Source organism: Macaca fascicularis, chromosome 9 (assembly GCF_037993035.2).
Source record: "Macaca fascicularis isolate 582-1 chromosome 9, T2T-MFA8v1.1".
Classification (NCBI taxonomy): domain Eukaryota; kingdom Metazoa; phylum Chordata; class Mammalia; order Primates; family Cercopithecidae; genus Macaca; species Macaca fascicularis.
This window is the reverse complement of record NC_088383.1, coordinates 102,181,959-102,194,846: the sequence shown is the minus strand read 5'-3', so window position 1 is coordinate 102,194,846 and position 12,888 is coordinate 102,181,959. Positions and strand designations below refer to the sequence as shown.

The 12,888-nt window shown below is 47.1% G+C and overlaps 1 protein-coding gene across 6 annotated transcripts in view; it reads left to right on the top strand.

Annotated features, from left to right (window-relative positions):
- MYOF (myoferlin) overlaps positions 1 to 12,888 on the top strand; it is a 172,810-nt gene that overhangs the window by 59,304 nt on the left and 100,618 nt on the right. For all 6 annotated transcript variants that reach the window (XR_012417954.1, XM_074002215.1, XM_074002214.1 and 3 more), the window contains 2 exons: positions 11,092 to 11,258; positions 11,916 to 12,044. Coding sequence is in view for 5 of the 6 variants with exons in the window: in XM_005565966.5 (XP_005566023.3) it covers positions 11,092 to 11,258; positions 11,916 to 12,044 (296 nt within the window). In the remaining variant the exon portion in view is untranslated. The remainder of the gene's footprint in view (positions 1 to 11,091; positions 11,259 to 11,915; positions 12,045 to 12,888) is intronic.

Below are 12,888 nucleotides of genomic sequence, written 5' to 3'. Positions count from 1 at the left end.
ACTCATTCATAGCCAGACTTCACCGCTTCAAATGTCTTTCATTCCATGAATCCGAAAGTCATTTGCTTAAAATTAATTATTATTATTATTTTTGATGGAGTTTCTGTTCTGTTGCCCAGGCTGGAGTACAGTGGCGTGATCTTGGCTCACTGAAACCTCCACCTCCTGGGTTCAAGGGATTCTCCTGCCTCAGTCTCCTGAGTAGCTAAGATTACAGGCACCTGCCACCACACCTGGCTAATTTTTTTATTTTTAGTAGAGATGAGGTTTCACCATGTTAGCCAAGCTGGTCTTGAACTCCTGACCTCAGGCCATCTGCCAGCCTCAGTCTCCCAAAGTGCTGGGATTACAGGCATGAGCCACCAAGCCCAGCCTTAAAATTAAATTTGATCTAGTTCAGAAAACATTAATGACACCTGACTGTGGGACATACAGAGGTGAGAAAGCCATTGTTTTGCCACCAAGGAGCTTGCAGTTCAGTAGGAAGGTAAGAGATAAACATGAATAACTGTAGCCCAGAGCTGAATGTAATACATTCCTCCCGAGAGGATTGACCAAATCGTTATACAGGAAACAACTGCTTTCAGAAAGTACTTTTTCAGCTCTGTATTTGTGGTGCCTTGCACAGCCCTTGAGAAGTCATAATTGTTAATAAATGCTTGGTTGGTTGAGTGAATGAATGAGTGAGTGAATGATAGGTGGGCATTGAATATGGTTTAAAAATTTTTTTTAAGAAGGGTGTTTTGGGGCCGGGCGCGCTGCCCCCGCTAGTTCACCAAAACTGCTCTTGTCAAGGTCACTAAAGACCTTCATGTTGCAAAATCCAATGGTCCAGCTTCAGGTCTCTTCTTACTCAAACTCTCTGCAGCATTTGTTCATTTAATCCCTGAAACACTTTCTGCTCTTGGATTCAGCCTATTTGAACCAACACGTAGCTGCTCATCCTGGCATTCGCAAATAGAAGTGATCACCAAAGAAATTTCCCTCGGCCAGGCGTGGTGGCTCATGCCTATAATCCCCACTTTGGGAGGCCAAGGCGGGCAGATCTCTTGAGGTCAGGAGTTCGAGACCAGCCTGACCAATACGGTGAAACTCTGTCTCTACTGAAAATAGAAAAATTAGCTGGGCATGGTGGCATGCGCCTGTAATCCCAGCTACTCTGGAGGCTGAGACAGGAGAATTGCTTGAACTGAGGAGACAGAGGTTGCAGTGAGCCGAGATTGTGCCACTGCACTCCAGCCTGGGCGAAAGAACAATACTCCATCTCAAAAAAAAAACAAAAAAAAGGGGAGAAAGAAAAAAAGGAAGTGCATTTTGGGGAACACCAGTGAATATGCCATAGCTCCTGGCTCATTCAGAAGTGTGTTGAAAGGGAAGCATGTTCCTGAGGGCTGTAGGTGCGAGGCTGAGACATTTGTCCTTGATGGGAAGACCATGGGGCTCCATGAAAGGTGCTCCATGACAAGGGACTGACTTGGTCCGAGTTGAACTGGAAAATGATCCTTGTGCCGGAAGATTGTTGCAGGCCGTGTTTCCAGGATTGGGTTTCTAATCAAGTGGCTTTGTCTAGTAAACTGATTATATTAGTCCAATTTTTTTCTAGGATGTTTAGGAAAATCAAAGTGCTCATCATAAGCAAGTGATTCTCAATATTTAGACACAGGGAACTCATCAAGGGAGATCTCTAAACGTGCAGTCATCTGGCGCCCATCTCCAGAGAGTTTAATACAGCTCATGTGGAGGGGAGTCCCCAGTCCGTATGGAGAGCCTGATAGAGGGAGATTTCACTTGAGAAATGCTGCAGTTGTACATTTCACCTGGTGAACGTGATGTTGCCCAGAGGGAAACAGCTCTCTGGGCTTTGTTATCTAGGCTGACTCACAGGCTGATTCATCAACTGCCCCCAGGACTGAGTTTGCATCCCTACCTCTTACGTTCCTCCGTGGTACCTTTGCTCTGGTCTATGTATTAGAATATGCTAGAAAATTCTTAGGGTACATTTAGTGTTATTTACCCAGGAATTGGGGTGCGGTAATGAATTGCTTTCAGTAGGACACAAACATTTATTTATAAAACTTCTAACATTTTAGAAATTCAGAAAAAAATTATTCTACATTCCTGCTAAGAAAATATGTTATCTCCAAAATATTACCTGTTTTCCTGCTTCAAAACTTACTCTTTCCTGTTCTGCATTGTCCTTTCAGCTTACACTGAAGATAATATGATATTAGCCCTTTGTTGTGCTTGGGCAATGACCTTTGGCTCAAACTGATAAAATTCTGGCTTAACCAGTACCACCATTTAACAAGACTTCATCTTGAAAAGCAGAATTAGGATCAAAGGCAGAGGCCAGGTACCGTAGCTCATGCCAGAAATACCAGCACTTTGGGAGGCTGAGGCAGGAGGATCGCTTGAGTCTGGGATCACTTGAGACCAGCCTGGGCAACATAGGGAGACTCCAACTCTACAAAAAACAAAAGTAGTTAGCTGGGTGTGGTGATGCACGTCTGTAATTCCAGCCACTCTGGGGGCTGAGGTGGGACAATCGTTTGAGCCCGGGAGGAGATGAGTGGAGAGGGAGAATGTTTGGATAAAGGGGGCTGCCAGGGGCTGAAGTGGGGTCTGTGTTCCAGCCAGGAGATCCCAGTCCAGCCAGGGTGACCAGTAAGTGCTCCTCTTCCTCCGCCATTCCTAGGAGTTGCCTTCACTGGGGAGCTCTAACAAGGATCTCCCTCCCTGGCAAGGTGCAGACAAAGCGGAGTGATGGAGGTGAGGGGACAATGACCTGCAGATCTGGTGACATCTGAGATCTGAGTGCCTGATAGCCCGCTCTCTTCTGCTTGGTAGAGAGAAGTGGTACTAGAGAAGAGTATGGGAGCCTGGAGGAAGAAGAGACATTGATATGCACTGGGGAAAGGCACAGTTGGGGATGCCAAAGGCAAACTTGACTGTATCACCAGGTCCTCTAGGGCTGCCAACTCTTCAGCACTGAGTGGGTGGACAGAAGCCACGTAGGCAAGTGTCATTATCATAAGTGACTGCACACAGGCAAGTTGGCAGGAATATTGCTGCTGAGCTTCTGGAAAGAGGACACAATACATCTCAGGAATGATTACATTGCTGGAGCTATGATGGAGAGCCATTTCTAAATGTTAATGGAAACATCACAAGTAAAGAAGAGTGGATCACACACGCGGTTACTGATATTCAGAAAGGAGACAGGTCAGTGTTAGATGCAGTCAGAAGCTTGGTAGGATTTGACCAAGTGACATTATAATTGTTGGAGAGGCAGGATGGCATTCCTACAAGGGAGTTGTGAAGAGCTTGTCATAGCCAGAGAGGGACAGTGAGGAACCTTGAACCATTTTGAATCAACAGATCTGGATTTGAGCATTGGCTCCGCTATCAAGCTGTGTGACAGTAGGCATGTCACTTAACCTCTCTGAGCCTCAAGTTCCTTTCTTACAATATCAGGAGGTTGGATTTAATAATATGTAGGGTCTCCTCCAGCTCCAAGTTCTGTGATTCTATTAGAACAGCCTGGTCATGGCTGGGCGCAGTGGCTCATATCTGTAATCCCAGCATTTTGAGAGACTGAGGTGGGTGGATCACTTGAGGTCAGGAGTTCAAGACCAGCCTGGCCAATATGGCAAAACCCTGTCTCTATTAAAAATACGAAAATTAGCCAGGCGTGGTGGTGTGCTCCTGTAGTCCCAGCTACTTGGGAGGTCAAGACTGGAGAATCCCTTGAACCCAGGAGGTGAAGGATGCAGTGAGCTGAGGTCGTGCCACTGCACTCCAGCCTGGGTGAAAGAGCGAGACTCTGTCTCAAAAAAAAAAAAAAAAAAAAAGCCTGATCAAAGCCAGGGTTCATGTATTATAAGAAGACGGGATGAGAGAAGTTTTTTTGTTGTTGTTGTTGTTTTTTTTCAGACGGAGTCTTGCTCTGTTGCCAAGGCTGGAGTGCAGTGGCACGATCTCGGTTCACTGCAACCTCTGCCTCTGGGCTCAAGTGATTCTCCTGTCAGCCTCCCGAGTAGCTGGGATTACAGGCGCATGCCACCATGCCTGGCTAATTTTTGTTTTTTTTTTTTTTTTTTTTTTTTTTTTTTTAGTAGAGAAGGGGTTTTGCCCCGTTGGCCAGGCTGGTCTCAAACTCCTGACCTCAGGTGATCCACCCACCTTGGCATCCCAAAGTGGGGATTACAGGCATGAGTCACCATGCCCGGCCAAGAGAAGTTTCTTTGGTGATTACTTCTATTTGCGAATGCCAGGATGAGCAGCTACGCTTTAGTTCAAATAGGCTGAATCCAAGAGCAGAAAGTGTTTCAGGGATTAAATGAACAAATGCTGCAGAGAGTTTGAGTAAGAAGAGACCTAAGGCTGGACCGCTGGATTTTGCAACATGAAGGTCTTGAGTGACCTTGACAAGAGGAATTTTGGTGGACTAGTGGGGCAGAGGGCTGGCTGGAAGAAGCATGAGAATCAGAGGCAGGGTGAAGAATGTGAGTAAAAATTATTCTTCTGGGGAGTTTGCTCCCAAGAGGGGCAGGAAAAATGGAGCAGTAACTGTAGGAGGCACTGTGGAGTCAATGAAAGTTTTGTTTTTTAAAATGCTCGGTGATATTTCAGCATGTTTATATTTTGATGGGAATGATCCAGTAGAAAGGGGGAAAATGATGAACGTATAAAGAGGCAGAAATCGCAGAGGCGAAACTTGAGTAGCAACAGGAGATAGGATCTGTGCAAATGTGGAAGAGTTGGCTTCAAGTCAGGGAGCACAGATAGTTCAGTGACTAATTGTAGCAAGAGAGAAGGCAACAGATACAGGTAGATGATTGATTTGGAGTTGGAAAGATGTGGAGATTCTCTTCTAATTGCCTATTTTCTCAATGAAATAAGAAGACAGGTCAATAGTGGACAATGAGAAAGAAAGGATGTTGGAAGCTTTCAAGATGCAAAATAGGTGGCAGTTCAGAAAGATAAAGTGATTTGACTGTGCTGGTTAATTAGTGGCCATCTCAGACCAGGATCCAAGAAAGCTTTGGGATAGATGTCTTGGAAATGTGGTAAGATGTCCAGGCAGCCACGTGAGGACACTTACAGTTTGTGATCAGGAAATTAAAGTGAGACCAGTCCAGTAAGATGTCTGTGCTTCCCAGCCAAGTTCAGCTGGCTGGGTGCAGAGGTGACGTCAGTGGAGGGTTGAATAAACCAGGGAAGCACAGTGAAGTGAGAGGCGGAAAGGGATCAAGGGGCATGCAGTGGGGTGGTTGCAGGGTCAGGTGGCGGGATCTAACCTGGACTAGGGGAAAAGCAAAGACATGGAGGAAGTGGGGAGCAGGGAAGGCAGTGTGCTCATTAGATTGAGGCTGCCCGTGGGCTGGAGTAAGAGAGGAAGCAAACTGGAAAGATACAAAAGATGGCCTCTTGCCCAGGCATGGTGGCTCACGCTTGTAATCCCAGCACTTTGGGAGGCCAAGGCAGGCGGATCACTTGAGGTCAGGAGTTCGAGGCCAGCCTGGCCAACATGGTGAAACCCCGTCTCTACTAAAAATACAAAAATTAGCTGGGTGTGGTGGTGGGTGCCTGTAATCCCAGCTACTCAGGAAGCTGAGGCAGGAGAATTGCTTGAACCCGGGAAGCAGAGGTTGCAGTGAGCTGAAATCGCACCACTACACTCCAGCCTGGATGACACAGTGAGATTCCACCTCAAAAAAAAAAAAAAAGAAAAAAGATGGCCTCTCTAGTGGATTGAATAGTGGCCCTCTAAAACGCATGTCTATATGGAACCTCTGAATATGACCTTATTTGGAAACAGGGTCTTTGCAGATGTAATTAGTTAAGATAAAGTCACACTAAATTCAGTGACTATTGTTCCTTGTTTGTTTTGTTTTTTGAGACAGAGTCTCTCTCTGATGCCCAGGCTGGAGTGCAGTGCCATGATCTCAGCTCACTGCAAACTCCGCCTTCCAGGTTCAAGCGATTCTCTTGACTCAGCCTCCCAAGTAGCTGGGACCACAGGTGTGCACCACCACGCCTGGCTAATTTTTTTTGTATTTTTAGTAGAAATGGGGCTTTGCCATGTTGACCAGTCTGGTCTTGAACTCCTGGCCTCAGGTGATCTGCCCGCCTCAGTCTCCCAAAGTGCCGGGATTACAGGTGTGAGCTGCTGAACCTGGCCAACTTGTTCTTATGAGAAGAGAGGAGGACACACAGGGAGAAAGGCCATGTGACCACAGAGGCAGAGACTAGAGTAATGCAGCCACAGGCAAGGCATGCTTAGGATTGCTGGGAGCCACCGGCTAGGAAGAGACAGGAAGGATTTTTCCCTCGAGGCTTCAGAGGGAGAACGTCTCTGCCAACATCTTGATTTTATACTTGTAAGGTTTGGAACTGTCAGGGAACATATTTCTTTCTTTTCTTTTCTTTCTTTTTCTTTCCTTGCTCTGTCACCCAGGACAGAGTGCAAGGGCATGATCATGGTTCACTGCAGCCTTGACCTCCTGGGGTCAGATAGTCCTCCCACCTTAGCCTCCCGAATAGCTCAGACTACAGGTGTGCACCACCACGCCTGGCTAGTTTTAAAAAAATTTTTTTGTAGAGATGGGGGGTCTCCCTATGTTGCCCAGGCTGATCTCAAACTCCTGGGCTCAAGCGATCCTCCTGCTTCGGCCTCCCAAAGTACTGGGATTAGAGGTGTGAGCCCCTGCGCCTAGCCAGATAATAACTTTCTATTGTTTTAAGTCACTCAGTTTGTGGGACTTCCTTACGACAGCCTTCAGAAGCTAATACAACCAGCAGCTTCCTGTTCAGTGGGAGATTGCTGACTTGGTGTGGCCCTCTGTGTTGGTGAAAGAGTTGCTCTTTGTAGATCCACTTGGCTGTGGATCACACTCATGCCTGGGTCTCATGAACAGGGCCTGCCAGCACAACTGCTAGCATTTTGCTCATGACACAGCTTGCACATGAGGGTGTGTTTAACAGTGCCGTAGGGGCCCCCTCATTCTTTGTGGAACCCATAGCATTCTTTGTGGAGCCCATACCATTGTTTAATCCCCTGCAGCTTCCTGCCACATAAAGGGGAGGTTTCCTGCTCGAATATTCTTCTGCTGCAAGGCACAGAAGCTGGCTGTCACCATGGCTTAGGCTGGTTTCCTCTGACTCATCCCTTTAGCCTAAAGTCTGAATAGCGGAAGACGTTCCCAGAAGAAATTGGCTGTTCGTTATCTGCAGGCTGATTCTAGAGCATCCATTGAGAATGTAATGAGTACTTGTCCAGAGTCCAGCATTGCAAAGGGGTATGATTGACCCCGACTTTTTCTCCTGCTTACTGCCATAAATAATCACTGGCCCAAAATGGTATAATTTAAGGCAAGGAAGAAGTCCCACTTAGGCCCAGGATGACGGAAGGAAGTTCGTCTTCGTCGTTTGGAGGAAACCAACAGCTATCAGCCCCAGCCATTTTTTGGTCCAGGACAGGTTTGCAGAGGGAAGGCGCCTGGCCCCCAGTGCTTCCCTGAGGCTGGTGCCAAGGTTGGGAGGAGCACCCCTTCAGCCGTCTAGGTATTCTTTTCTGAGAGCTGTTCAGTAGTTTTTCAAATGTGAAGGCACATTTGTGCCTGGGATCCTGTTTCCCTTCCCATTTATTTACTCATTCCACATTTATCAAGCCCTTTCTATATACTTTATGTAAGGTGTTCTGTAAGGCATGGGGCAGATACTAACCCAGTGGCACTAGAGGAATTAGAGACACACACACAGAAATATAGAGTGTGGAGTGGGAAATCGGGGCTGACAGCCTTCAGAACTGAGAGCCAGGAACAGAGATTTACCCACATATTTATTGGCAACAAGCCAGTGATAAGCATTGTTTCTATAGATTAACTAAAAGTATTCCTTATGGGAAACAAAGGGATGGGCTCTGGCTAGTTATCTGCAGCAGGAACATGTCCTTAAGGCAGAGATCGCTCATGCTATTGTTTGTGGCTTAGGAACACCTTAAGCGGTTTTCTGCCCTGGGTGGGCCAGGTGTTCCTTGCCCTCATTCCAGTAAACCCACAACCTTCAACGTGGGTATCATGGCCACCGTGAACATCACGAAAAGCTCTTTCATCTTTCTTCTCTTCACAGTGCTGCAGAGATTTTGTTTATGGTCAGTTTTGGGGCCAGTTTATGGCCAGATTTGAAGGCCTGTTCCCAACAGATACAAAGAAACAAAGGCAAGCTCCCTGCTTCTGAAATGCCTGGGAGTAGGGGAAGCCTATGGGTTGACAAGCAGGTGCAAGACTGTGTGGCAAGGACTAGAAAGAACAATGTGTGTGGGTAGGACAGAGTGGGACTGACTCCATCTGGAAAAGGTAGGGAGGGTGTGTTGGAAGACAGTATGTTTCATCTGAAAATGAAGGAGGAGAGGCACTTACCTGGTAGAGAGTAGGACAAAGAAGATTCCAAGAGCTTGCATTCAGGTGCCCTAAGAGAAAAACCAGGTAAGCCCTTTTTTTGACGTCTCTTCAAGACTAGGCAAGAGGAGGCCCAGATCATCTTGCAGAGGACAAAGATTCCTTATCTTTGGCTTCCATGAGGTTTTCTCAGTAGCCTGAAAAAGATGTTGAGGTACTAGCAGGACAACATGTCCTTCACCTGCAGCCTGGTTTTAAATCCAGTTTTAAACCAGTGAGACAGGGTGAAAACTTGGTCCTGGTTTTAGCTCAGCTTCTAATCACTTAACCACAGGCAAGTTGCCTCAGCTTTCTGGACCTCAGGTTTTCTGTCCGTAAAATGGGGTGAAGGGTAGGTTGGATGAAGGATCTCTAAGGTCCCTTCTAGGACAACGTTCTGTAGGTCCATGGCTACTTGAAGGAAGTGTGAAGTGAGGATCTAGAGAGTGTTGAGTCAAAGGATCGGAGGACAGAGTAGGAAGTCACACTCAATGAGTAGGAGACAAAAACAGGGGCCCACAGAAGAACCCAAAAAAGTAGATCAGGGGAGGAGAGCTGCCATGATCTAAAAATATGTATATGAGCACTGGTGTTCAAGGCTGTGGAAGATCCAATATGGAGATACAGAAAAGGGCACTGAGCTTTGAAGAACAGAAGCCAGGCTAGGATGGGCAAAGCATGAATGAATGGATGGTGAGGAGCAGGGCCCACCCTGGGCTAAATTGCAAAGCAGTGCATATGGAGGCCCCCTCTTCCCTGGTGGCTGCCTCTTCCTCACTATGGGCCCCCTGCCTGCTGTGCTGCCCACTCTAGTGCCCCATCCCCATGCCCCACATAGCTGGTTCCAGGAAATGTCCTGTGCTCCAGAAGAAGCCCCTTCCAGTTGCAATGGTCTGAATGTTTGTGTCCCTCCACAATTTATCCATTGAAATCCTAACCCTGAAGGTGATGGTATTAGGCAGTGGGGCCTTTATGGAGGTGATTAGGTCACGGGGGCAGAGCCCTCGTGCATGGGATTAGTGCCCTGATAAAAATGGGCCCAAGGGAGCTCCTTTGCTCCTTCTACCGTGGGAGGCAGAGAAGGCTCCAACTGTGTACCAGGAAGTGGACCCTCACCAGGCACCAAATCCGCCAGTGCCTTGATCTTGGACTTCCCCACCTGCAGAACCATAAGAAATAAACTTCTGTTGTCTAAAAGCCACCCAGTTTGCGGTATTTTGTTATAGCAGCCCAAATAGACAAAGACACTGACTGAAACTGATTACACAGCAAAACTGAAAAATAAAAAGTTAATTTATTGGGTGCTGCTGCATGCCAGATACTGTGCTAAAGACTTCAGCTATAGATAATTACACCTTTATAGTCATCCTGTGGTAAATACCATTATTTTACCCTTTTAACAAATGAAGAAACTGAAGCTTAGAGAAATTAAGAAACTTACTCAGACTCACATAGCTGGAAAGTGGAAGGTGGGGAATGCATTTGAGCCCAGGCTGCACAGCTTCAGAGCCCAAGATTTCAAGAGCCATGCTACATAGTAATCTGATGAAACTCATTCATACCAGGATGTGAATGACTGACAGGTGACTGTCTGTGGAAATTAAATCTGTTTCATGATCTTGCATCGTAGAGAAGGAGTTTCAGCATCCAAAAGCAGCGTTCTAGACAGGGTGGCTTGTCTTCTAGGCTCTCTTAGATTATGTTGTACAGATTACCAGAAGTTTTAACTCTTTGTGTATTAAGAAAAGAAAAGTTAAAGTTTGTCAGTGAGTTTCAAAGAACTCGTGAATAAAAGAAAGGGGAGAGGTAGTGGGCAGAGTTGATTTTTGGTTTTTGGTTTTGTGAGGAGAGAAAGATCTGTGTCTACTTGAAGGCATAGGAAAGGCTGCAATAGAGACGGAACCCCTGGAGGTACACAAGAGAGAGGAGACATCTGGGGAGCCTGAAAATATTCGGGAGGTAGTAGGATCTAATGCATGTCAGAGGGTTGAGATTTTCACCCTGCTGAGCAAGGTAAACCTTTTCCTGAGTGCAGAGGAAAGGTAGGGGGAGAAAAGAGAGGACACGTGTGTGTGAAAGTGACAAGCCAGGAGGAGGAAGGGAGAGCACGATGATCACCTTGGTGCTTGGCAAGAAAATGAGGAGAGTTTCTTTTCTGCCATGAGGGTGGAAAGAGCAGTTGTGAATTAGGAGGTTCAAGCAGGAAACAGTGTAAATAGTTCACTAGCAGATCTCTAGAGAAAAGATCTGCAGTGGGAGGGATGGAGTTGAAGCCTGTCCTTGCAAGACTTCAGTGTTCCATAGCGTTTCTTCCTTTCTCCATCCTAACACTGATGAGAACTTAGCAATCCCTGGCTGGGTGCGATGGTGCCACCTCCTCTCATTGTCCCTGTGATCTCTGCCATTCTCTTGGTCTCTTTTGAAGGCAGCCTGAGCAAGAGCCCCGATGCACTGTGAACACATTTTCCTAAAGAATTTTTCCAAGTCACAAGAAGTCCCAAGTCAATGTCACCAAGAGGATCTCCTCCACCTGCCACTTTAGGAACACTTAAAACATGATGGCAGACAAAACTGTGTCCTGGAAACCTGAGCCTTCGGACATTTACAGGATAAGGGCTATCCCTCACTCGGTTTCTTTCTGATATTTTAGGAGATGGGGAAGAAGATGAAGGTGATGAAGACAGGTTGGACAATGCAGTCAGGGGCCCTGGGCCTAAGGGGCCAGTTGGGACGGTGTCGGAAGCTCAGCTTGCTCGGAGGCTCACCAAAGCAAAGAACAGTCGGCGGATGCTGTCCAATAAGCCACAGGACTTCCAGGTAGGAACGGCCTGGTGCTCTGCATCTTTGTTTAATCTTCACACTGCCCATCTGCTGGCAATTGCAGTGATGTTTCAGTGGACCTATTCCAATGGACAATGGCTCAACCAGTAAAGGGAGATGTCAGTGCATAAACCCAGTAAGCAAAGCTCTCCATCTTTCTTCTGCAGGCACAAGTGGGTTTAGTCCAGCCAGATGACAGTCTCCAGAGAAATAAAACTGTAATTCTCCTTCCCTTTGGCAGAAGGAAAGAGCTAACCAAAGAATAGAAGCACAAACACTGTCTTTTTCGTAGCTCTGGGCACTGTCTTAGACTTGGGAGGCAGCTGTGGAGTTGGTTCATCACTAGGCTCGGCAAGACCAGGTGCCCGGCTGGATTCTGAGCAGTGACCTCCACCTGCCCTGCCCTTTCCCAGGCCGGCTTTGAACGATTTCATCCCCACAGCTGCTCTTGGTCTCTGTAACCCAACCCCAGTTCCCGTCTTGGGAATGAGCCCACGTGGCCCCGCCCAATTGGTAGCACCTGGTGTACCACACCGCTGCCCTGGCCTGGTGTTAGCAATCGTAGTAGGCGAAGGAAATGAAGCAACACCTGAGGAGCCTAAGGATCCCACGTGCTGGGAAAGGATGGGTGACCACCCCACTTCTGTGCTGCAGATCCGCGTCCGGGTGATTGAGGGCCGACAGTTAAGTGGCAACAACATAAGGCCTGTGGTCAAAGTTCACGTCTGTGGCCAGACACACCGAACAAGAATCAAGAGAGGAAACAACCCATTTTTTGATGAGGTAAAGGGGTTGAGAGGGCATGTTTCTGCTCGCGAGTCCCACAGGGGAGGGAAACATGGGAGCAGCTTCACGGGTGAAGACACCACTGAGTTCCAATCAGAGATCACAGGAACAAAATTAGGTGTAACCATGTGAACACATGGCAGGGTCTTGGACAAAGCCCTGGAGTTTAAGCTTCGTGGTAAACCCACTTCTGGAGAAATGGGTAAGTAACAAATGTAGCCTTTTTTTTTTTTTTTTTTTTTTTTTTTTGAGACAGAGTTTTGCTCTTGTTGCCCAGGCTGGAGTGCAGTGGCGTGATCTCGGCTCACTGCAACCTCCACCTCCGGGGTTCAAGTGATCCCTCTGCCTTAGCCTCCCGAGTAACTGGGATTACAGGCATGCACCACCACACCCGGCTAATTTTGTATTTTCAGTAGAGACGAGGTTTCACTATGTTAGCCTAGTCTCAAACTCCTGACCTCAAGTTATCCACCCACCGCCGAAGTGCTAGGATTACAGGCGTGAGCCACTGCGCCCAGCCAGCATTTACTTAAATAAAATTGTCCACTTGGGACAATCTAAAAGGTATCTAGCTTTTAGATATCTAAACGCTAAATGATGTGAAGATCCAAGGCTAAGCAGGTATAGGGGTACACACCTGTAATCCCAACACTCAAGAGGCTGAGATGGCAAGAGTGCTTGAGCCCAGATGTTCAAGACCAGCCTGGGCAATATAATGAGATGCCTTTAAAAAAAAAAAAGTACCTGGTCCCGTCTGTCAGTGGCTCTCAGAGATGCTGTTGCCTTTCTGGTGTTTTTGTGACAGCTTCTTGATGATCCCTTCCTGATGGATCCCTTCGAC